Source organism: Gobio gobio (assembly GCF_949357685.1).
Source record: "Gobio gobio genome assembly, chromosome: 18".
Classification (NCBI taxonomy): domain Eukaryota; kingdom Metazoa; phylum Chordata; class Actinopteri; order Cypriniformes; family Gobionidae; genus Gobio; species Gobio gobio.
Window position 1 is genome coordinate 33,017,111 of NC_137111.1, and position 26,011 is coordinate 33,043,121.

At 39.3% G+C, this 26,011-nt stretch overlaps 1 protein-coding gene across 16 annotated transcripts in view; it reads right to left on the bottom strand.

The window, feature by feature from the left end:
* Window positions 1-25,207, bottom strand: part of camk2g2 (calcium/calmodulin-dependent protein kinase (CaM kinase) II gamma 2) — a 76,212-nt gene extending 51,005 nt beyond the window's left edge. For 13 of the 16 annotated variants that reach the window (XM_079843173.1, XM_079843177.1, XM_079843185.1 and 10 more), the window contains exons 1-2: window positions 24,776-24,947; window positions 18,613-18,707 (exon numbers count right to left, since the gene is read on the bottom strand). In XM_079843173.1, the coding sequence (XP_079699299.1) occupies window positions 18,613-18,707; window positions 24,776-24,840 (160 nt within the window). In that variant the 5' untranslated portion in view covers window positions 24,841-24,947. Of the gene's footprint in view, window positions 1-18,612; window positions 18,708-24,775 lie in introns of all 16 variants that reach the window. The other 3 variants (XM_079843178.1, XM_079843175.1, XM_079843182.1) reach the window with 3 other exon arrangements.
* Window positions 25,208-26,011: the final 804 nt, after the last annotated feature.

Below are 26,011 nucleotides of genomic sequence, written 5' to 3' on the forward strand. Positions count from 1 at the left end.
TGGTACCTATATTTAGCAATATTTCAGGCACGAGTGCTGTGCCAGGTACAGAATTTGCTCTGCTGGCTTTTCTGTGTTTTCCGCTGTGCGTTTGTCTTCAGTGTGTTTGCATACTTCATAATATTTCCACACAAATGGCATTTTGGGAAATGATCGCAATGCAGTTTTGCGCAAGTCCGAAATGGAGATGGGCCAAAATAAAACGAAAAAGCGCCTGTTTCCGTTTTCCGTCAGAAATTCTATCATCATGTACTCTCATTCATGATATTCTATATTCTAACTCTCTATATAGAATATTCGGATATTCTAACATTCAAGTTGTTCATTCAAACTTGCATTAATTTTTCCATAGAATATTAAAGAAGATATTTTGAAGAATGTTCACACTACAGAAATAAACAGTGATCAGGAAAGCTCCAAATAGCATTATTAAAACCATATAGTCCATATATGACTTATGTACTATAATATGAAGTAAATGCCATAAAGGATCATAAAGGGAGAGTTAGAACAACATGAGGGTGAGTAATACATGTTGGGTGAATAGTCCCTTTTAAATTCAATATTTTTGTGTGAGGGAAAGAGACCAAATGTAAGGTTTTATTCAGTGAATAATTGTAGTTCAGTATTCTCAGCCACTTCATACATATTCATACTTATATGGTACTTATTAGTAGTCCATATTACTTGAGCGCAATATTAAAAACTTCTATGGGGCTTTTTGTCTTTTTCAATCTTGACATCTGGAATTTTTAACCTTTTATTGCAAGGAAAAAGAGCGGCTACAGAAGAAAGACAATAATACAGGTTTCTGATTAAAAGGATGACAGAAATATTTCAATATAAAAAAAAGCGCATCAGATGGAGACTTTGAAAAAGGTAAAAAAGCAACTGTAGAATCCCTACAATGTTTACTTATCCTAGTGGACTTGACAATCTTCTAGATCATATACATACTGATGCCAGCCACACTGATCAAAACTGCTCATTTTGCATGCATGGCCTTGCTTCAGGGATGACACAAGTAATACCATAGAAATACACAGGCAGAACAGACAATTCTACTTTTAAATTCAATCAGTTAGGCAGGGAGTCTTTCACCTGCAGCACATTAATAAAGCACATGGGGAGCAGCAACAGCAGTAAAAAGCTGAAACTTCTCAGAATAAAAGAAAAGGACAGACTCACTACTAATTTGGCATGAGCGAAGCTAAGAGAGCCAAGCCTGCTGGCTTCCTCTCTCAGCTCTGCAAGTCTGCGATGGATTGCGCTCACTCAGTGTATATCAGAGGCGTGATCCAGGCCTGGTGTTGTGGAAAGGCAGAATTGTCAACTTCAGGTTAAGGTCAAAAGAATGACCACCCCTGAGATGATTTAGGTCCAGAGCAAAACAAGTATGCCAGCTTTCCAAGCATTCAGATGCACAGCAAATTCTTTCACTCAGGACTGTCCACCAACTGACCATGTGATTAGTGAGGTCCTAGTTTATCTAATTTTATTATGTTTGAGCGTTATGTTTAGAGTGCTTTAAGTGTTCAAAAAAATAAATAAATAAAAAACTGACGGCATGTTATACTTTAGCATGCTGTTAGACTGTCAGCATGATAAACGCTCTCAGAGAAGTTGCATCTCTAAATCCATCCCCTTTAAAGCAATGCCACTACAGCCATTAAAGCACTGTTTGACAAAGAAATACACCTCCTTCTACAATAATAAACGGCAATTAATGTCTGACTTCAAATCGACTGCTGGGAACAAAGTTCCCTTTATCATGTATAATCTGAAGGTCTATGTTTTTTGGGAGAACCAATCACAAAACAATGTCAAATGATGATAGTTTTGTATATGTTTATACATTTCGTGGGAATCAACCTACCTTGGCTGACATTAAGCTGGTACTGGAGAATATATTTACTTACATTTTCCTTACATTTACTCGCCATGAGTATAAAAGTCAGCATGAAATATAAATGTCATAACTCTCACAAAGTCTTTCTCAATCTTCTCTTGTGACGTACGCCACTAAAGCCCCACCCCTTTCTTACAATCGACTGCAAGCTCACATTCAGATCAGATCCAATCAACAACAGACAGAACCAAGGATACATCACAATGCATCCGTTACATCACGACTTGAACATCTGAGAAAAATCAACAATTCAGACAACCACACGACTCAATTATGACTGCTCTTGCACATCCCTGATGCTCATTCAAGTGGTTTCAGTTCAAAACTCTTTCCTCTGATTGATTTCAAAGTTCAATTGCATACTTTTGTGGAGAGGCATGGAATGAGAGCAGTCCAACCACCAACAGCATTGTCACTCACCACCACACACTCACTCTGCCATCAATCCACACACTGAACCTTTCTTGACTACAAGATAAAATTCAGGCGTTTAGGAAGGGTGTGTATGTGTGCTTTGTGCAAGTTTATTGACACGCTATGATAAAGGTAAACATTCAACAAAGGACAGTAAGACTGTCAACCGGAACGGCCCTACTGATGAGTTTCTAAATAAGACAGCGCTCACAAACATGTGTATAACCTCTGCACTAAAACTATGCCCACCTCTTCCAAAAGAGGGGAAAAACATCCCATGGCCGCAGCAATCACATCAAAGGCTCTTGGCAGTTATTTCCTCATTAGGTAACAGAGTTTAAAATCCTAAACACTGGCTAACGGAAACAATGTTTACAATGTATGCTAACTCACAGCCCGTCAGCTCAACTCTTTCTAGGATGAAAGGATAAGCATAGCTGCTCTGTGTAAAGTGGAGGGCGTCTGGCTTTGTACGCTGACATGCTTCTTGTGTGTAAGTGTGAGCTTAAGCCGTGCGTCTGTCCCGCACCAGACCATCTGCTGATCCAGGGTGTCACTACATCTCTCTCCCCGATCCAACAGGGATTATCCTGTTACGTGCTTTAGACGCCTGCAGATTCCCAGCAGTTAAAACAAAGCAGGTAGGACAAATCCCTATGACCATTGCATGACAGCGTGAGAGAATAAAGACTGACCTTGTTGTGAATTCACTGCCCTGTCAATTCGGTCAGGTTCAAGTGTTTACTGACTGGTTCAAAATTAAATTAACCTACTGTAGGTTTGGTGTAGCCCATTACATTTATTGTAGAATTCTAGAAATATGACGTTAAAATAATTTCAGCATGAAAAAAAAACTTTTAAAGGGTACATAACACACACCGTTTCTGCCAATCTGAGTACCTATAGAGTAGTATAGCATCCTTCAGATCTCTTTTGTTTTATCATATCTATAAAAGACAGATACACTGTACCGATTCTTTCCGAAAACAGCCAAGCTTGTTGAGGCCAACAAAACATTTGATGCAAAAACATGGGTGCAAAACATTTAATGCAAAACATGGGGCGGCAGTGGCTCAGGTAGGTTGTCTACAAACCGGAAGGTTGGTGGTTCAATCCCCGGTTCCACCTGACCAAGTGTTGAGGTGTCCATGAGCTGACACCGCCGTCGGTGTATGAATGGGTTAATGTGAGGCAATATGTGTAAGGCGCTTTGGATGGCCATGGGTCTGTTGAAAGTTTTATATAAATGCAGTCCATTTACCATGCAGTTTCACTCACCGCCTGCCGTTTCGACTCATGACTGGGAACAAACAAACTTGCAGAACTCCGAGAATTTGGGAAGCTGAACAAGGTTATTTTTCCCTCACAACCAGAAACACACTTCTTTAGAGATATTGTTGATTCAGTGGTCTAAAAAAATGACAGCACTGCCGACGGCTTCCGTAACCCAAACTCGCTCTGGTTGATGTGCGCACACGCTCATCCGGGAGAAGTGCCTATACAAGGAATTTCGCCCTTTATGATGTCATACAGGGCCATACTCGAAAAAACGTTCCGAACTATATTCGAATCCTGAAGGAGTGTATTTGGTACAGAAACACTCCGTCATATGTCCAACTCGTTTTTTTAAATTTTGGCTAGGTTTAGCATGAGAATCCAACTCTTTAATGGAAACACTTTGGTTCATTAGTTAATATTAGTTAACTACATCAGTTAACATGAACTAATAATGAACTGCACTTATAAAGCATTTATTTATCTTTGTTAATGTTAATTTCAACATTTACTAATACTTTTTTTAAATCTTGTTAACATTAGTAAATGCACCGTAACAGCTGGATTTTTATTAACTAACGTTAACAAAGATGAACTAACCATGAACAACACCTCTGTTCAGCATTAGTTAATGTTAACTAATGCATTAACTGAAGTTAACTAATTCAACCTTATTGTAAAGTGTTACCTCTTTAACAGTGTAAATAAGTCAGAATGCATGAATAGCATTAGAACCCCCTTTTAAGAGAGGGTAAAAAAGGCCAAAAATAACAAAACTAACGATACAAACTCTTGAGTATGAGGTCACTACTTGTGGGCGGAGCTCTGTCTTATGGTGCCTCCAGAATAGTTTTCAGCACTACAGCATCAAAAATATAAACAAAGAGAGACCTCAACCTTTTAGACCATTGCCCAACATCATAATATATTGTTATACATAAATATAAATTAATTTGAACAAAATAAAAAGTAATATAGGTAAATTAATTAACCACAATTAATTTCCTTTTCCAGACGTTTTAAGAACTGAAATACAATAGTTATTGGGGGAAAATATGAATCTTGAATGTCAGTAACAGTCTGCTAGCTTGTAGTGTTAAATACAAGAGCATCTAATTCCAAAATATTATCTAAGATCTAACTCTAAACACTGTTCCAAAAGATCAATGGAAATGGAGCTGTTGAAATGGAAAAAAGAATCCCAATATTTACTAAATACAAAAAAATCCTGTTTGCCAAATATTTCGCTTTTTTTGTTTTGTTAATGGTGTGTATTGTAGGATAGGAGAATACTGTCCATGACAGAAATGTTTTAATGCTTAATAGATAATTCTCAGCTCAGTGAAGATTGCCAGGTCAAAAACTCTTTCTGCTCTCCCAGCTTGGCGATAGTGACTCTAGCCTGAAATATGAATAAATTATTTAGGGCCTTGCAAACAACGAGTCAGCCACCTGAATAATGGTGTTTATCTGTGTCAATGTTTGTACAGCGTGCCACATGGCACAGTCTTATGCATATCATAGAATACATTATGTCCTTACAAAATACAGAGCGACACTCATTGGTTTGAAATGCACAGAGCCTGCGGTGTAAATAGCATGACAGACCTGTGTTCTGGTCCTGTGGAAGAGGAAGATTAGCTTTTGTGTTGATATTATTGAGCAATAAAAGTAGTTCATTACTTGTCGGTGCAAGTGCAACGTATATTATGATGTTAATCTATCATCTTAAAAATCCCTAATGCTGGAACCCAACCACTTCTTTTCAAACTATTGTTTAGTTGCCATCAAAATCCCTCGAAATTTTATGAAAATCAGCAAGAGTCATATAGCCTGACAAGCCAGACCCACATCAAGATGTTGGGTCTGGGAACACACCATTGGCAGGGCTCAATCCGAGGGGCGGGATAAACGGTTGTCTTTCAAATTCCCTCTGCACGCAATAGGATAGCGCTACAACCAACCAGAGCAACGAAGAAGGTGAAGCGGAGCTAGTTGATGGATTAAACTTTCACCGTATCCGATCGGCAAAACTCCGAACACATCTTCCTTTCTTACGAATGACTTCAGTGCAGCTCTTTGTTCTTTTCTCAAAGAAAAGCTTAACTCCAAGTCTTTCCAGAGTCGCGGCAAAAGCCTTTTCGAAAGACCGCTGTTCGCCAGCTTTGTTTACGAGTAGCACCGCGGAACCGCCGCAAATCTGCCATCATTATGTTAAGCCCGCCCACCGACGCTATACACGATGTGATTGGCCTGACCAGAGTTTGGTTTTTCCAGCTCGCAAGCCAACGGAGAGTTGCTAGACGACCCTGGCTGCAAATTACATTTGCTGCCGCTAGAGTGCGTCTAGATTTCTAGGCTAAGAGTCATAATGAAAGTTTATAGAGGTGCTGTTATTATTTTAGGGCATCTGCTGAACTAGAACTATAAACAAACTTGTTACATGTATGGATTGCATCCAGGAAACTCAACTCAAGGCTAATTGAGGTTTGTTGAGTCCATAGTTTGGAGTATTTTAATTCCCAACTAACTGAATAGTTAATGTAACTTTTCAGAAGTTAAGTCTTCTCCTTTTGTGAAAACATGCACAGTAGGCTTTCCTTTGAGCAAGACATACTAATCAAACTCCAGGGTAGTGAAAATGATTGCTTCCATATGCTCTCAAATTGCAAAGCAAAATAAGCTATCTGCCTTATTATTTTCTACAAAACGAATACTCATGTAATAAATCAGCAGCATATCAGCCATCTTTCATAAAATTTGAATCTCTTTCAGCAATACATGACAGCCAAAAAAAGTGTCATCATTTTGTCTACTAGATACACAATTGATCTGGCTGTACAACTGCTGGCGCTATGATCACTAGAAAATTCTTTCACCCCTCAGTATGTTAAATGAGTTAAAGCTAAACTTCAGCCAAAAAATACGACTTGGGATCTCCACAGATCCAAGAACATTCCTTATAACCTATTCATGTGGTAAGTAAGGCAAGTAAACATTTGGACATTGATGAACTCAACACTAGTAATCGGAAATCCTGTTTAATTAAGGTTGCAAGTGATACTGTGCACATGAGAAACATCACACATTCTAACTTGCGAATTGATTTAAGGCAGCTTTTCTTTCAAACACCCCTTTCTAAGCAATTGTAATTAAATATTAGCTATGAGTTCATCTAAAGTTACAGGAAACATGGTGACATAATCAAAGTAGAACTCAGGGCATCTAAAGGAAATTGGTACATACAGTGTAAAAAAGTATTTAGTCAGCCACCAATTGTGCAACTTCTCCCACTTAAAAAGATGAGAGAGGCCTGTAATTTTCATCATAGGTACACTTCAACTATGAGACAGAATGAGAAAAAAAATCCAGAAAATCACATTGTCTGATTTTTAAAGAATTTATTTGCAAATTATGTCTGATTTTTAAAGAATTTATTTGCAAATTATGGTGTAAATAAGTATTCGGTCACCTACAAAAAAGCAAGATTTCTGGCTCTCACAGACCTGTAACTTCTACTTTAAGAGGCTCCTCTGTCCTCCACTTGTTACCTGTATTAATGGCACCTGTTTGAACTCGTTATCAGTATAAAAGACACCTGTCCACAACCTCAAACAGTCAGACTCCAAACTCCACTATGGCCAAGACCAAAGTGTTGTCAAAGGACACCAGAAACAAAATTGTAGACCTGCACCAGGCTGGGAAGACTGAATCTGCAATAGGTAAGCAGCTTGGTGTGAAGAAATCAACTGTCGGAGCAATTATTAGAAAATGGAAGACAAACAAGACCACTGATAATCTCCCTCGATCTGGGGCTCCATGCAAGATCTCACCCCGTGGGGTCAAAATGATCACAAGAACGGTGAGCAAAAATCCCAGAACCACACGGGGGGACCTAGTGAATGACCTGCAGAGAGCTGGGACCAAAGTAACAAAGGCTACCATCAGTAACACACTACGCCACCAGGGACTCAAATCCTGCAGTGCCAGACGTGTCCCTCTGCTTAAGCTAGTACATGCCCGGACCCGTCTGAAGTTTGCTAGAGAGCATTTGGATGATCCAGAAGAGGATTGGGAGAATGTCATATGGTCAGATGAGAACAAAAAAAAAAAAAAAAAAAAACTCAACTTGTCGTTTTTGGAGGAGAAAGAATGCTGAGTTGCATCCATAGAACACCATACCTACTGTGAAGCATGGGGGTGGAAACATCATGCTTTGGGGCTGTTTTTCTGCAAAGGGACCAGGACGACTGATCCGTGTAAAGGAAAGAATGAATGGGGCCATGTATCGTGAGAGTAAAAACCTCCTTCCATCAGCAAGGGCATTGAAGATGAAACGTGGCTGGGTCTTTCAGCATGACAATGATCCCAAACACACCGCCCGGGCAACGAAGGAGTGGCTTCGTAAGAAGTATTTCAAGGTCCTGGAGTGGCCAGGCCAGTCTCCAGATCTCAACCCCATAGAAAATCTTTGGAGGGAGTTGAAAATCCGTGTTGCCCAGTGACAGCCCCAAAACATCACTGCTCTAGAGGAGATCTGCATGGAGGAATGGGCCAAACTACCAGCAACAGTGTGTAAAAACCTTGTGGAGACTTACAGAAAACGTTTGAACTCTGTCATTGCCAACAAAGGGTATATAACAAAGTATTGAGATTAACTTTTGTTATTGACCAAATACTTATTTTCCACCATAATTTGCAAATCAATTATTTAAAAATCAGACATGTTTAAATCATGTGCTTTTCTGGATTTTTTTTCTCATTCTGTCTCTCATAGTTGAAGTGTACCTATGATGAAAATGACAGGCCTCTCTCATCTTTTTAAGTGGGAGAACTTGCACAATTGGTGGCTGACTAAATACTTTTTTACTGTACATTGACATTGAGTGCTTTAATGTGTAGAGAGGTGAAAGTCATACCATGGTAATCTGGAACCAGAGTGACACAGGAAGCAAAGACAGCATGGCAGCAAAAGACAGCAAACTTTTGAATGGTAGTTTATGCATTGGTCAAGTGGACATGGTTGACTAGATGCAGATTATCTAAAAAGGGCCCAAAATCAGCTGATAATATCAAGGAAAATGGCTAAATACCTGAAGATGAATCAGTCTATTGCTAGTCAAAATGGTTACATTTTGTGAAATATTACTGAAGTGATACATAGTTTTCATTACAAACTATGTTATCCGTGTAACTCACACATCAAACTCCACTCCTGGAGGGCCACTGTCAAGTAGAGTGTCACTCCAGCCAGCTCCAAAAAGTTTCTAGTAATCCTGAAGACTTTGATTAGCTGGTTCAGGTGTGTTTAAATAGGGTTGGAGCTAAACTCTGCTGGACAGTGGCCCTCCAGGAACTGAAAAGTTTATCTTAGTATTTGTTTTTTCCTTGTTTTACTTGAATGTAAAAACTGATGATAGTGTTATCCAGCATGATTTGAAAATGATCCCTCATGGAATCATACAAACCCAACACATGCACGCACACTTAACTTACAAGTACATAAAAATCTAACGAGTACACAACTATCTTTCCTTCCCTTTCACACCTCTGGCCCTCACTGGTACTTACACACATACATCATAAACATGCACACAATTGTGTCTTTCCTTTAAATGTGCCCCAATACACACTCAACCATCAGCCACTCTTTCCATTGTGAACACACACCATTTGGCTGGGGTTCATTAAAAATTCACAGTTTGTTCCATTAAAGATTCACCACAACAGTGCTGTTACGTTTATCAGGCCTCTGCCAGTCGCCCTCCAGCTAGCAGCGAGGAAGCATTCCAGGGCCCTGATAATACGGCAAGGCCACGATGCTGCAGCTGATCTGAGGGAGGTCAGATGTGCAGAAGTGGTGAAGGTCTCAGCCTCTTTTTCCATTTAGAGCTACAGCAGCCTGTGAGTCTCAATTATTCAGCAGTTTCATGCGCCTCCTGACATCACTGCATGCTCACGATGCCTGCGTCTCAGCCACAGGCTCCACGCTGCCGTGGATCACACCACTGACCACCATCACACACACACACACACGCACACTACAAGCAAGCACGATACCATTAGTATGTTCAGCCAAACCACACATGGCCACAGAACTGTATAGGAATAATGTTACATCTGAGGACTTCAAAAGGGTTACCGGAGGGGTCTCAAATAATTCATTTGATCTCAAATAATTTTAGTGAAAAATTATGAAAATATGCATTAAATGTATTATTTTCTTTGTATTATTTGTATCATTTTTTAAATGTTTAGGGATTTTTTTTTTTACATTTCATTAATAGATAGGATTTAAAGGGAATATATCATGAAAATCTGACTTTTTCTGTGTTAAAGTGCCATAATCGGTTCCTCTGAGCATCTACCAACCCAGAAAACGTGAAAAAGGACAGTAACCTTGTTTTGGTAAGCCTTTTTCTGCAAGCATGTGATAAAATGAGCCACTCGGATTTCTCTCCCTTTCTGACGTAGGAAGGGGATCTAATATAATATTACCGCCTTTTCCACCCACGGCGCTGACAGATTGTTCTGTATTAGCATTGTTTCCGCCCTCAGCCACAGTACACTGTCTGCCATTTTCTCCACGCTCGAACAGCTATAGCGACAACAATGTCTTGTAAGCAATGCAGGTGCCTGAACGAGGGACAACTCAAGGCAGGTTTTGCTGAAAGGTTAAAGCTCAAGGATGGATCAGTACCAAATGTTCGTGATCTAGCTAAATAGTGATACTGGTCATGGCAGTAATGAAAGGGAGAGCGCACACTTTATTACATTTGTTTTAGGGATATACAGTTTACCAGTTTATTAAGCACCACCTGAAAAGGCATAAGGTCTGTATATACACTCACCTAAAGGATTATTAGGAACACCTGTTCAATTTCTCATTAATGCAATTATCTAATCAACCAATCACATGGCAGTTGCTTCAATGCATTTAGGGGTGTGGTCCTGGTCAAGAAAATCTCCTGAACTCCAAACTGAATGTCAGAATTGTAAAGAAAGGTGATTTAAGCAATTTTGAGCGTGGCATGGTTGTTGGTACCAGACGGGCCGGTCTGAGTATTTCACAATCTGCTCAGTTACTGGGATTTTCACGCACAACCATTTCTAGGGTTTACAAAGAATGGTGTGAAAAGGGAAAAACATCCAGTATGCGGCAGTCCTGTGGACGAAAATGCCTTGTTGATGCTAGAGGTTGGAGGAGAATGGGCCGACTGATTCAAGCTGATAGAAGAGCAACTTTGACTGAAATAACCACTCGTTACAACCGAGGTATGCAGCAAAGCATTTGTGAAGCCACAACACGCACAACCTTGAGGCGGATGGGCTACAACAGCAGAAGACCCCACCGGGTACCACACATCTCCACTACAAATAGGAAAAAGAGGCTACAATTTGCACGAGCTCACCAAAATTGGACAGTTGAAGACTGGAAAAATGTTGCCTGGTCTGATGAGTCTCGATTTCTGTTGAGACATTCAGATGGTAGAGTCAGAATTTGGCGTAAACAGAATGAGAACATGGATCCATCTTGCCTTGTTACCACTGTGCAGGCTGGTAGTGGTGGTGTAATGGTGTGGGGGATATTTTCTTGGCACACTTTAGGCCCCTTAGTGCCAATTGTGCATCGTTTAAATGCCACAGCCTACCTGAGCATTGTTTCTGACCATGTCCATCCCTTTATGACCACCATGTACCCATCCTCTGATGGCTACTTCCAGCAGGATAATGCACCATGTCACAAAGCTCAAATCATTTCAAATTGGTTTCTTGAACATGACAATGAGTTCACTGTACTAAAATGGCCCCTACAGTCACCAGATCTCAACCCAATAGAGCATCTTTGGGATGCGGTGGAACGGGAGCTTCGTGCCCTGGATGTGCATCCCACAAATCTCCATCAACTGCAAGATGCTATCCTATCAATATGGGCCAAAATTTCTAAAGAATGCTTTCAGCACCTTGTTGAATCAATGCCACGTAAAATTAAGGCAGTTCTGAAGGCGAAAGGGGGTCAAACAGTATTAGCATGGTGTTCCTAATAATCCTTTAGGTGAGTGTATTTGTTTACTGTTAGTTGTAACGGGTGTTTTTGTGTAATTCGCTGTGTATTCTGATGATAATGCAAGGGAGAGAGTGTGTGTTAATGCGCACTTCTTGTACTGTGTTTTATTCAGCTCTTAAAAGTTATTTTCTGGAGTGAAAACAGTCGCTTCATCTTTTGAGTGATGAAAAATAAACTTCATACAATTCATCAGTAAAGGATTGGCCATCATTCAGACAGGGACTGCTACAACATGCTTGTACTAATAGTGGATAAAAGCATGACAACAACACAGAATTAAACTAAACTTTACCTGTTCTATCTCCATGCAGGATATATAATCAGGCGCTGTAGGCATTATTGTCCAAGTCCTGTTTGAACTGAACACTGTTAGTTTCTGACATGTTCTGTTGTTATTGTTGCATGAGCTCTTGAAGCTCTGCCCTCTTCTTGAAGAGATCACGGGCTAGAGGACGTGGAAGCAAGGAAACAAGGAAGTATCAATTGGAGTATTGAGAAGCACCCTAGGTGTCTGTTTTCTCTCTCTCTTGTATACTTTTTCCTTGTGTGCTCCATTTCTTGTTGCCACTCCTCCTATCACTCAACAGGTTTGTACCACCAGGAGTCAATTCCCTGCTTGTTAGTGGTGGCTGCTCTGATTGGCTCTGTTGAGAAGTGCTGGAGTTTAAAAGACCTGCAATACCATCACTTGGACAGACTGAGGATATTTCCTTCACACAGAGATCTCCTGTCACCAGGAGCTCCGCCCTCTTCTTGAAAGAACAGGCAGGGAGCAGCAGTTCACTTGCATTTAAAGGGACAAACACAAAAACGGTGTGTTTTTGCTTACCCTCAAAAAGTGGCAATTTTAACAGGCTATAAAACATGATCTGTGGGATATTTTGAGCTAAAACTTCACATACACACACTGGGGACATCAGAGACTTATTTTACATCTTGTAAAAAGGGGCATCATTTTTCCCCTTTAAGTTAATTAATATTACAAACGGTTTCTTTGCATTTATTTTGGATTTATAGTCTGAACTGGGCTTGTAATTCACATGGGTAGGGTACTTTGTCCTGTGTGTGGATTACCATGTTCGTCCACCACCACCGAAGACCATTTCTGATTTCTGAAAAAAAATCTGTAGCTAACTTCTATTTCATTGTGACTTAAGTGCATTAGGTTTTATGAAGCAACAATGAATAAATGTTTGCAGCAATTCATTTGTGGCGTAAAATAAATTAACTTTTGAAATGAATGTTTATTTATACTTAAAATATGAAATATGGATTAGCACATGTAAAAATTAACATTAACCTTAATAATTAATAAATGCTGTAAAAGTATTGTTCATTGTGAGTTCATGATCCTTTAACAGTTTCACAGCAAAAGTAAAAGACGGGGAATGAGATCAAAATAACAAGGAACAAGTTCACGTTATTTGTTCTTAGTTGGCATCCTCTACATTTACATAATATTTACCTTTACATTTCATTGGATTCATCTGAATTTCATGCAAAACAGGTATTAAAGAAACTGAAGGCATCATCACATTGAAATAAATTCAATATAATACGTAACTGAAATGAAATCTTAAACTACACAATGAAAAATAAGAATATATCAATAAGAATCTGACAAGCCATTTGGACCACTACCATTAAACAACAACCATTCATTGGCACTCAATATACAAGAGTGTCCTGCACTCTATATACTATAAGATATAAACAACATTGAACTGAGTAATTGCAGACTGTCCTGGCCTTTGCAAGATGACTCAGAGATGATAATAGCTTATACATGTCCGTTAACAGGTTGGCATGTCAAGAGATCTCGCTGGGCTTTGATTAAGGCCAAGGGAATGGGGAGATTTCGTGGGAGGGGGCTTTGGCACTTGTGTGGGCTCCACTGAATGAATAGCACGGTTGCTTTTTAATACAGTGCCTGCCAACATGATGAAGAGTTTGAAGAAAAACAGTTGCCAGGTTCCTTGAAAGGAAGCCTAGAGAGTTGCCAAACTATGCTGATCTAATTACCTGTTTCTTTTTGTCCAAGGATCTTTTAAATAAATCTGTTGTTTATCTGCCATCCATGGGGACCGCAGCGTACACAAACGCATATGCACACAATGAGAACAGGATCTGCTGTAATTCAGCTTGAAGGTCTACAGACAGAACAATCATTTCTCCAGCTCTGGCCATGTGTCCACTCACACATCTTCAACTGAAACAGCAACAAAGGCCGAAGGGAACAAATTTTACCATGGTTACGGTGACTGTAACCCCCCCAAATAACGCATTGTACCGTAAGGGGCCATTCACACAGAATGTGTTTTTGTATTCCATTTTCCATTGTTTTTCAATGTAAACGTGCTAGTAGACACGAGTGTTCGACCGTTGCTCTCGCGTCTTTTGCAGCGTGATGACATGGTATTCTAAAAATGCAACGCTCAAGTTACAAGAAGTTCAACTTTAAAAAAGAACCATCTCTAGAGCTTGCATTTTCATTGTCTTGTGTTTTTAACCGCAAAAACTAGTGATGCACCGATGTATTGGCATTGATTTTTGATCAATTTGAAAATTTGTTTTTGGTATTCCTCTGTGAAAATGTGTGAGGTGTGATGGGGTGCTTCTCATTTCTTATTTGTGCATCCTCGTTTCCTTCCCTCTCATCTTAGATCCACCCCTTAGGATGCAAGGAAAGTATACACCTTTGTAGCCTCGCTCATGACTCCTCAGGAAGCTTCCTCGCTCTTCATTCCTTGCCTCCTGACAGTGCAATTAGAGAATTGAGATGTTCTTCAAGATGGCTGAGTTCAATCGGTTTCTGGGTCACGGGCTTGAGGACAAAGAAGCATCAATTGGAGTATTGAGAAGCACCCTAGGGGTCTGTTTTCTCTCTCTCTTGTATACTTTTTCCTTGTGTGCTCCATTTCTTGTTGCCACTCCTCCAATCACCTATCAACAGGTGTGTACCAACTGGAGTCAATTCCCTGCTCATCAATGGAGGCTGCTCTGATTGGCTCTGTTGAGAAGTGCTGGAGTTTAAAAGACCTGCAATACCTTCATTTGGACAGACTGAGGATATTTCCTCCACACAGAGATCTCTTGTCACCAGATCCCAGAGAGAGAGAGTTGTTGATCACTTCCACTATACACTTCAGTTCACAGTTATGGTGAGTTAGTGACTCACATGAATTGTTCTAATGTAGAAACCTGTTGTATATATCTTTTAATGGAATTTATCTTTGGTAGGGAGGTGGATGCCAATTCTGTGTGTGAGTATACCCGTTTTCTCATGTTTATTAGGGATGGAGAAATGAAGCCTCTTAAGGCTTTGAGGCTTCTCTCTGATTGTTTCGGGAAACGATTTGAATGTCGAAAACCATGCCATCATGTGGCAGGTCAAATTTACAGCAGCCAGAAAGCCAAGTGCGCAGCTCCGTTGTTTTATCCATTAAGCACAAATAAAAGCCTGACAAGCCACCTTGATCATTCTCTGAAATCAATATGTGCTCCGGCATGGAGCTTCGTGAGAAATTGCGCTGCGTACTTGATACACACTTTGAAGCTTCAGTGTCATATGTAACATACTGTTTATTGGACAATAAGGGAGTAAGGAAAGTACATTATACTTTTTATTTATTTTTTAATCTTTTCTAGGTAAGTTATTTCTAACCCCCTTCTAGATTGATCTTTTGGTTATTTTGACCTTGTCTCCCCTCAAAGCTTTGCTATCCCCACTTATGATTTTGAAAAACAAACATGTAATCAGACAAATATCAGCATATCAGCTATAGCATGAAAAATGCAGATATAACAAACCAATTGTTTATTAATTAACTGTGTGAAAGCATTGTTGTATAATAGACATTGTATAATGCATAATAACATTTTTCTCTGGGTAAAATAATTGAATACTTGCCAAAACAAAAATCTGTACAAAATATAGCAGGGCTCAACAAAAAAAGATTGCTCGATGGCCCGGTGCCAGCGTGAATGGCGCTTGGGACAGTTGACGGAACTGTCAATGTCCCGATTGGGCCAGTGCTGCATAGTCACGAAAGTTTAGCATTTGCACTTGCCAATTTAAATATTCAAGCTCAAAGACACGCAAGAGAACTCAATTAGGAATGAACACTGAATCGAGTTCTCTCTCATATCTTCTTATGCTTGAACGGACAAATTCAAACGGAATTATGTCAAAATACATAGTTGGTTATGTCTTAAGTGAGCGTAAACAGTTGAGAAAGAAAACGCATGTGCATTCTGTCTTAAAATGGCAACAGCCTAATATTCTTACTGCGCTGCTGTCCGTGCGTATAATCAAATGGGAAAAAACTGCTCTTCTGATTAACTTTTGTAACTTTGATAAGGATTAATATACATTTCATTTATACAGTGTGGAATGTCATGTTATTTTACATATATGTCATGTTTGATTACTATTCACTTTCTGTACCTGAAAACTACCGTTAGACCCACCTGACAAGCATCATTTAATTTGTATCTTTGTTCTATTGTATGCATTTGTTTGTGCTAGAAAAATTACCATTGAGCCCTGTATGGTTTCTGAAGTAGCAATTTATACTTGATATATAAAGCAACAGCACTGGAATTATTTATATTAAAGAAAATAATTTAGTAAAGAAAAATGTAATGTTCTATAATAAGTCAAAAATTTGTTATTGTTGTTAAGAAATATTTGACGTCAAAAATAACCCCTGAAGGTTGTCATGTTCTAATGTATTTTTTTGAGCAAGTGACATATCAGTATCAGAATCGGCCAATCGTTGTCAAAAAAAACTAATCCTATCGGTGCATCCCTAATAAAAAACGCATTCTGTGTGAATGACACCTAGCAAGTCAAAAGATTTATAAAAAAAAATATAGCCCCATTTGGCACTATTTTTTCTGGATTTCGGTGTGTGTGTGAAAAGTTCACACAAAGTTAACGCAATTACTTCGTTATCATGATCAATCTTTGCTGCCACCTGAGTAATCATGCCCATGCCTAGCTGACAATCCATAGGAGTAATTTAATTAAAATCCATTTCAGTTAATTCAAACCTGGACAGTCCAACCTGATACCATTAGAAGACAGGTACACAAAGTGTCCGTTCCCCGAAATAGATCTGCTGCTTTTGTTTGCGATGCAGGTGAAACAGTGGCTGAGGCTCATATATCCCTACCACCTTCACCAACAGCATAATTAGCACTGATGACACTGACAGTGATTGGTGACTCAACTGAGATACAGAAAGAATGAAAGAATTAGCATTAACAGGTTCACTTCACTGCATTAGTGGTTACACTTTTGAGAGCACAGCACAGAGCCATCCAAAGTGAGACATATTACCAATATTTTTCAGTCTGAGACTAATATCATTATATCCCTGTGCTTCCTGTTAAGCATTTGTGGTAGGTTAATGAATAAATTAGCGTTTGCTTGAAGTACTATCAGACAGCAGTGTCTGCCACTCAGAAGAATCAGTCATAAGTGGCCAGTTGCATAAAAGGCTTAGACTAGCTTTGAAAGTGATTTTTTTTCTTTAAGACTATAAAGAAAAAAAGCTATTTAAAGTCAGGTACATAAAAAGGTAGATCGTTCTATTTTGAATTGGAAAATTACAACTTTACCCCTTTGTTAACTGCTAGCTGATCTAACTAGCTAGTTCTTAAGACACACCATTACCATAAGCCAAGTTTCCATCCACTTTTTGCTATCGACAAAGTGAATATGCGTTAAAAAAAGATTCTTGAGTATGTTTCCATCCAATTGGCATTTTACAGATAAAATGGTGTGTAATGACGTTTTGTTGTATCCCTAAGAAATCTGCCCTCGAGTCATTTCCATACATAATTTCACGTATATCGCAAATTATATCGTATCTTTGGCATCCTAAATATTTGTAAAATGCAGAGCGTGATGAGACAATTGAAATATACCAGTTTACTGCTTACTATTTTCACGAATAACAGGCTGATTACTAAATTAGGAAATATTAAACCAGAAGATCACGGCGAAGTGGGACAGCTTGTCTGACAGGACTACATGTAACTGCCTTTATGTGATGAAGCCCATGGGTTTGTACATAGGGCAGCTCATTTGTTCTGTATGGAAAAATGTTGGATCCATAAAATGATTGGTACAGTAAAATGTTCGGTCATATATCAACAATATGCCTTGAACATGCAGTTAAGCTAGTCGCGGTTTGACGTGGCCGAGAACGCATGTATTCAGATCCTTCAAACCAAGTTATTTGTTCTGGTTTCAGAGTTCAATAACATCAAATCGGTCAAAAACATCAAATCGCTGCTAATTTTCTCTTCTCAGAGACAGATGCAGCTCTAACCTAAACTTTTTATTTGTGTTTATTTGTATTTAACTTTTTGAAATGCTCAATAGACCTGCTGTCTTAACAATTCTAAGATTTAATAGATTTAATGCACTTTAAACTACAGTGATGCTTTAACGGGAGCCACGCCACAAACGCGGACGCTATAGGCTAATTCTGTCATGTGACACCACATTTATTTGCGTTAAGCCCTTTTTCTCGACAAAAAGTGTTACCAAACTAGTTTTTCTGTGACATTTGAAGTATCGACACAGAATTTATACACTAAAGTTAAACGGAATAAGATTGTGTCGACATTTGCTAAAAATTATCGATAATTGGCATTTCCATCAGCTATATCGGTAAACATTTTGATGCGCTAAACCTTTTTCGTCCTTGGATGGAAAGCTGGCTATAGTGGCTTAGTTTATGCAACTAGCCCCAGGTCTGACAGTGTGCTAAATCATAAATAATGCATAGCTGGTTAGATTCAAGAGAAAAACCCTAGTTACTTCAAGAATAATGGTGTATTGACAAATGGAAGACGTAATATTCTAAGTAGACATTAAGGCAGATCAAAATGCATGAGACCACCTAACAGGACAGCAAAAGCAAAAGCTTACCTCTTGCTGACAACTTTTTTGTGTTGATGATCTTAGCAGCATATTCCTGGCCGGTTGATTTCTTTACACATCGTCGAACAACAGAGAAGGCTCCCCTGTTTAAAAGAAGCACAGCACAATCTTAATGTTAAAAATAATGCTAACAGTCCCCGCCCACTTTTGCAGAGGTCTTGGTTTGGAAAGTATTTTTTCCCATGGGTTTTTTTTTAAGTGAAGCTTTAAAATTGCATTTTTATGTTTTTAATTTTACTCTCATCAGTGACAGTGAAAATAAGGCATTTCAATAACTGACTAATAACCTTTCCATTGCCATTTAAGTGAAATGATTTTTTTTTTTTTTTAAATGTCAGATGGACTGAGGTTCATGCATCTGAATCTTCAAATCTTCATTAAAACGTTATAAATCATAATCCAAACCAACCAGCAATCACAACCTTACAAATTTTAATTTGACGCAAAAGAGTATTTGAAAATCTGAAGATGCCAAGATACAAGGCTGTGTACTCAACAGCTTTAAGGAAGGAAAGAATGATGTTAAAAATAAAACTACTGATTTAAAGATGCTGATAATGTACATATAAATAACATGTTTCAGGTTATTGCAAACTATGCATATAATGCACACATGCAAGTTAATGCAAGTTGGTTGAGAGAGAGAGCTTAGGGAATGTGACTCTAACGTCATTTGCAGTACTTCATGGGAGTGGGCCATATGGGCTCTAAAGTGTTCTTTTGGTTTGATTTGCTTGTTTTGATTCTCTGATTGGTGGAAATGTATTTGCATTATCATGCATAATGTATTTTTTCACTAGAAATGCCGCTGTTCAACACTAGCCTATTATTTAAAAAAGTCGAAATAATGCGGTCTGGTGGTTTCGACAAAAGCATTTATCATCGCTTCGCAACCTTGTAGCTCACAGAAGGTCTGTATTTATAAGATTGTTTATAAGTTATCATACAAAATCAATTCCCCTATCGAGAATTGCTCAATTCTCCTTCCAGGACCCAACTGTTAAACTCTATTGGACAGAAAATCAGGAAAAAGAATGTGACAAACATTTGGACTGGCACTAAAATGCCAGCATTAAATGTGCTACTTAAACATTAGTCAATCATTGTATTGTATTTCAAATATTCTTTCAAATTATTCTTTAGAGACCAATGAGGAAAACTGCAGCCGCCGCATGTGATGCTTGCATAAGATCATTAAAGCTGCAGTTAATGATTTTTGCACAAAACCTACTTGCAAAAATTCCATCTTTGCTCATAGGCAACTATTGTGAGCGGTGACGTGAACGGTAGCAAACAGGGAAAATATGAGTCCATTTCTGGCTTTTAAGAGCTCTCTGAAAATGATTCGGGCACTGATGAAACATCTACAACACCATACTGAAATATTTACAATTTAAATGTTGGCTGAAAAAATGTACTCATACCACACAGCTACTTTTGAATGGAGAAAGATGCTTTTTGGCAGAAGAATGGTGTAGGTTTGGCATCTAACAGCAGGGGCTAAATGAATCATGCTAACTAGTTAAAACCCTAACCCATTATGATGCTTTCACACTGACAGCGTTTAAATCTTGGGACGCCGAGGAGTCGCTGGATGTTAGTTTCTAGTAAGCTCTTTTCAGCTCAGTCGCTTTGCTAACAGTTGCTGTCAACCATGGTCATGTGGAAATCGCTGTCAGTGTGTGCACCCCTTTAAAGATGCGTTCACACAACCAGCGACACAATCCCCTTCATTTCAATAGAGAGCTGGCGATTTCCGGCAACACGAACGACAGTGACCGTTGGCGACAGGATGTAGGCATGTCCAGTGCAAATTAACTTTTTATGCAAATTTTGGGAGTGCATACGGAGATATTTGTCGTGCTACAACATGTTGTCTACAACATGGAGTAACATCCGTGAATGTCATTTCACAAACGTTACTAGGCAAACAGCAGAGGGAAAGCCCGCTAGCGACCTCACCGCCAGCCACTGGCAACATGCAGAGAAACTTGTAGTGTGAATGCAGCTTTAGGTTGGATAAAAAGGTAGCCCAGGCCTAAATTGACACCATTGGCACAGAGCCACCTCCAACTTGCCTGATTGGCTAGCATGTACAGGCATGTAAAATTTTGTTTCCCTGTTTACAGAGACAAATGTGATTTCTCAGAACACCCATTACAGTAATATCTATCAGGCATAAGGACATCTAATGCGCGGTATAAGAAAAAAAAACCCAGCAGCTTTATTAACAGTTATGTGCCAAAACAGCAAGAATTGCATGTCAAATGCTAATTTGCACATTTCACACACAAAACAGCACTAAGGCAATACAATGCAATGTGTATGCTACGTAAACAAGCCTCTCCAATGCAACTAAATCTTCACTCTGGGATTTATGAATGGCCGTGAAGCAACATAACTGACGACATTGCGGATGTAGTACCAAAGTCCCTTTTAAGATAAGTCGTTTCACTCGGCGGCCATCTTTGAAACGCCTCTCAGGCATGCAATTGCAGCTCCTATCTCTTTGAATTCGGTTCGAATCTTGCCCTCAGCCAAGTTTAACCCTGCCAATTTCCAGTTTTATAGTAATAATAATATTGCCCCTCCTGCCTATGTCCAAAGAATTGATTTAAACAAATTTGCCCCATTCATTTCAAGCCCATACGTTTATTACACAGTTATACAATCATTATATACCACCAGAAAATACACATTATATTCATATAAATAGTCTATGTGGAAACTTATTTTTTTCTTCACCGTTATATCGAAGCCTTAACTGATGCAAAATACAGTGCATCACAGATCAGGTAATCTGTAATGTATCTGCTTGTTTTACACTCTTTGACCACCATGTGGCATTGTGAGCAAATTAAGCCTCGAGAAATGAACCCTTTTGTGAACCATTTGGCTGAAAAGCTTCAATGCTTCACGAGGCTTCATCTCGCCACCACTACTGACAACAACTGTCACAATACCTTTTGTTTCTAAACGCGCAAATCAAATCAGCATTTTTCAGCCTGGACAAAGCTCATGCGCAGTCCTAAGCGCTCTGCCTGTTTCTATAGCAACCGGACCTTCTAACAGCAGCTGCAGTGGGGATGACTTTACTCATCAACAATTGGTTCTTTCATTTAGAAGGTGGGGCTTATTCGCCATATTGGGTGTTGCACTTTCTCCCATTCATAAGTAATCGTACAGTCTTCCTATATGTAAAGTCTTTGGTAGTACGTCCGGATTATATTCACACATGGGCGTCGGAACATTGTATGTGACAAGACCCACCCACTTTTTACGATCAATGAAATTGGACCCACTCACTTTTATCGTAATTCAGCACGTCTGTTTACCTACCCCTAACCGATAAACACTTATTATTAAACACATGTTAGACGCTTTATTTCCACTTTTCTTATATATATTTTTTAAAATAAATGCCTTTCCGATATGTGATGGGAAAGGGAGCGAGTTTGGCAAAAGGCAGATTCGAACCGCGGGTCGATTTTTCAAAACTTGATGCCATGCGTCTTAGCCTTACACTATTGCCACTCTCAAAGATAAGGTGATTTCCGTAATCTTGTCCAACCAGATGTTTAGCAAACAAGGCGATATATTTGAACTTAATGTAAATGGCATCTATTCCAGTAAAAATTTCTGAGAGAGGACCCACCCACATTTTTTTTGCTTCCGATGCCCATGTATTCACACATTCATACTATAGTATAGAACATACTTTTAGCAGTGGTGAAGTAATTAGGCTACTTGTTCCAAATAAGTACCAACTCAAGAGAGTATCGATTTCAGACGCAGCCAGTAGGTTTTTGAATCAAAAACCACTCAAACAGATTCAATATAAATAATGAACCACACAAATTCACTTTTCATTCCATGCTAATGCTAAGACCAATTTACTGTTTGTAAACATACAGGATGCGCGCAGATAGATTGCAGAAAACCAGTGAGAGATAGCGTGTAGGCTATAGAAAATGACATGGATACGGTACAAAATCGTTCCATTTAAAAAGATTATAGATTATTTATAGATATATATTTATAGATGATTAATTATAGATTATTAGATGTGATTTTCAAAATGTTTCCGCATATTACTATAGTTTGTCACCCAGTGATAGGGCTGTGCATGACAACCGCACCACCGCGGTAGCTGAGTATCAATGGCGGTAGTATCATGAATGCTGTTTTACGTGAATATTATGACACGAGTGAAGCACAAACATTTATTTCCGAAATAAATAATTAATTAAATGTTACATCGCAGCCATGGAAACATATTCATGCCGAACGAGAGAGGTAGGCTTTGTGAGCTGAGCCAATTTTAAGCTTTGTCTGTGTTTTGCAATCTGGTCACCCGATTTTCCAGGAATTTAACAATAGGCTTACTCTCATTTTATTCTACTGGACATGGAATCTCTTATTTATTTTTCCTTGAACTTCATTTAGTCCTACGCGTCTCTCACAGGGCATTATACACGTTTCTTCCTTGTTTGCTTTTAATTAGGAGTTCGCTGTAGTATTTACTGTGGTAAAGTAGAAAACGGTGCTGTAGGACAGATACATTTTATTTAAAACTATTTAACACAGTTTGTGCTTGTTATTAAACTTAAGGCGCCAAGTGTATGTGTATAGCGCATTTCATAGCCTACACGCCGATATTTTTAGTTTCGCTTTCTCTCGCAGCGCATTATCAAACAGCCTAAATTTCTTGACCCTGCAGAAGATAAATTCGCTGTTCACAACTTTTACTACAATTATTATTTCTGGAACATCAGGAGAAAACATGAAGATATTTGAAAGTGGCTTTCCGCGCAAAGCGGCACATGAGCACCTCTGTGGGGAAATATATATATAGCCTACATTTTGAAAATAAAAATCTTAAACTTAATCTTAAACTTTCACTTTCATTCAGTGTCAGCAATTTAATCAAACATTTAATCAAATTTAACTGCTTATTTGCTAAAATCATTCAACTGTTGTCATATGTATAGCCTAAAGTACGATTTAAACCAATGCGTTTCATACATTATAACACATTCGAGATCGTGTTTTGCAACCGACATGCGCAGTTGAACCTGCGTGACGTCAGTTTGACGTAGGCTGTAAATTGCTCTATATGATAACCCTAAAAAAAATGTGGGAAATCTGAATAATTTCCACAGGTCGGTTCTTTCTAACAGTTTAACTTTTATAACAGGTTAAATATTCAGCAGGTCTTTGTCAGGTTCTAAAACATTTCTGTTTTTATGAGTTGATAAAACTGTCATACAAACAAATTGTAAACATTTTCCGGTGGCCTATATTTTTTTCGTAATATCTCTGTTATTCGACTATTAAAGTAATTTGCATGAGTTGCTGATTCGAGAACCGCTTAAATCGATTCAATGTGATTCGAGAAGAATCGTGCAGGCCGGTGCGGTTTTGTATACAGGTTCAACTGGTTCATTAAAACGATCCTACTCCACAGACAGATTCGTTCACGAATAGGACAATGCTAATTCACTTCCTTCATTTTCGCGTTGATGTTTTTGGCGGCTGGACAACGAACGTAACCGACCACCCAATGGCTCTGCGATATATGACGCCCAAAACAGCAGTATTTTCCTAACTATCGTTACACAAGTCTGCAGCAAACCGTCCTATCTCCCTGCGCGGCAGCAGGCATCAGTGATATCTGATCAATGCTACTGAATGCTGTAAAAGTTTAGATGTGCAGTGCATTCAAAACACGGACGAAGATCACAAAGCCGATCACCTCAGACTGAAGGATTTCCTTTTCTAACGAATGCCGTTCGCATGTCGATAAAGTGTCGATAAAGTATTGCATCTTGCATCAAGACGACACGCAGGCTCCGAGAGCACCCTGTGGCGCGCGAGCACGGTGTTAGGAAATGCATCTAAAGATAAACAAAGAAACGAGCTTTGTGAACGCGGAGGCTTAATAATCACACCGAATGGTTCAAATCGACTCAATCAAGCTTTCCGTTATCGGGCTGCGCTGCCTTTTAACATGCAAAACCCATACGCCACTGTGTTTGAAGGCTGCTGTCAACACACTGAACTAGACACAGGCAACACGATGAGACACAATGCAGTGAGTGAAGAGAGAGTGTGTGTAACGCGTCACTAATGCAGCGGTGCGGTCGCTTACTTTCCGAGCTCTTCGTACAGCTGATATTCGTCTGTAAACCTGGTGGAGGTTACAATTGTAGCCATGTTGCGCTTTACGAGGATATCGCCTCTCTGGTGTCTCCGGGACCGCCTCGCTCAGGTTTCGGGAGATCTCTCGCTCACTCAAAGGGAGGGAGAGAGAGAGAGAGGAGGAGGAGGAGGAGGTGGGGGAAAAGGAAGAGATGTGCTGGTAAGTGGCGTGTGTGTTGGTGGAGGTGGAGAGAGAGAACGCAGCCAGCCACGCGAGATTTTCTCCGTCGACGTCGTGAAGTGACAAACACAGTCCGAGCCGAGCATGCGACGCGACTACAACGAGAACTCGCGCTCTTGCTGTAAGAACTCAACTCACTGTTGCGGTGTTTTTTGTGTGTAGTAGAGATGCCCGAACGTGAACAAATCGTTTTTTGGACTCGGATCTTTTCAGTGAATTGACCGTTCGCAAAGACCCGCCCCCTTTAGTTACTGTTGCTATGTCCGACAAGCCGCGCTCTCACCACATACACGTTCTCACGCAGTGAAAAACACATCGCTGAGCAAAGAGGATACTGACAACGCGCTGACTGACAGACAGGACAGAGCAGGTTAACGTTACTTTAAATATAAAATAAAAAAAATTCATTCTTTAAAAGAAATGTAAACAATAAATAATGCTTTGTGGTAGGTCACTGTAGCGCCTTCGGTTCACGAGCAGCTTTAACTATAATATCTTCCTTCTAGTTAATGTATAGTATCAAATAACATGAATTAACTTCAGAAGGAATGTTTTATCAACCGCGGAAAGACGTCTATGGTCAGTACAAACCGTTTTTTCAAATTCAAGTCCACGGCGTTAATCTACGAACTCTCTCGACCGCTTTTGTCGGGCAAAATGGTGGATTCGCGGATGGCGGATTATGATTGGTCAGGTCGCCTGTCAATCAAACTCCCGGTGTTTGAAAAATTTGTTCACGAATTGAAGTCAACAACTCTTGATATGATTCGAACATGTCCGAAACTACTCAGATTCTGCCGAGAGCTAATAATAAAGGCTTAAAAAATGAACAAAAAATGTTACAGATAAAACATATTATGGAAATATAAGTAGCCTACTTGGTTGTGTGCACGTTTTATTAAAACGCATCAGAGTTGATTTGAATATTGGCCGGTCTTATTTTTTCTAAGAGAAAGTAAGCTATTTCCTGTGTGTGAGACTTCCGATTCATTAGGTAAATTATAA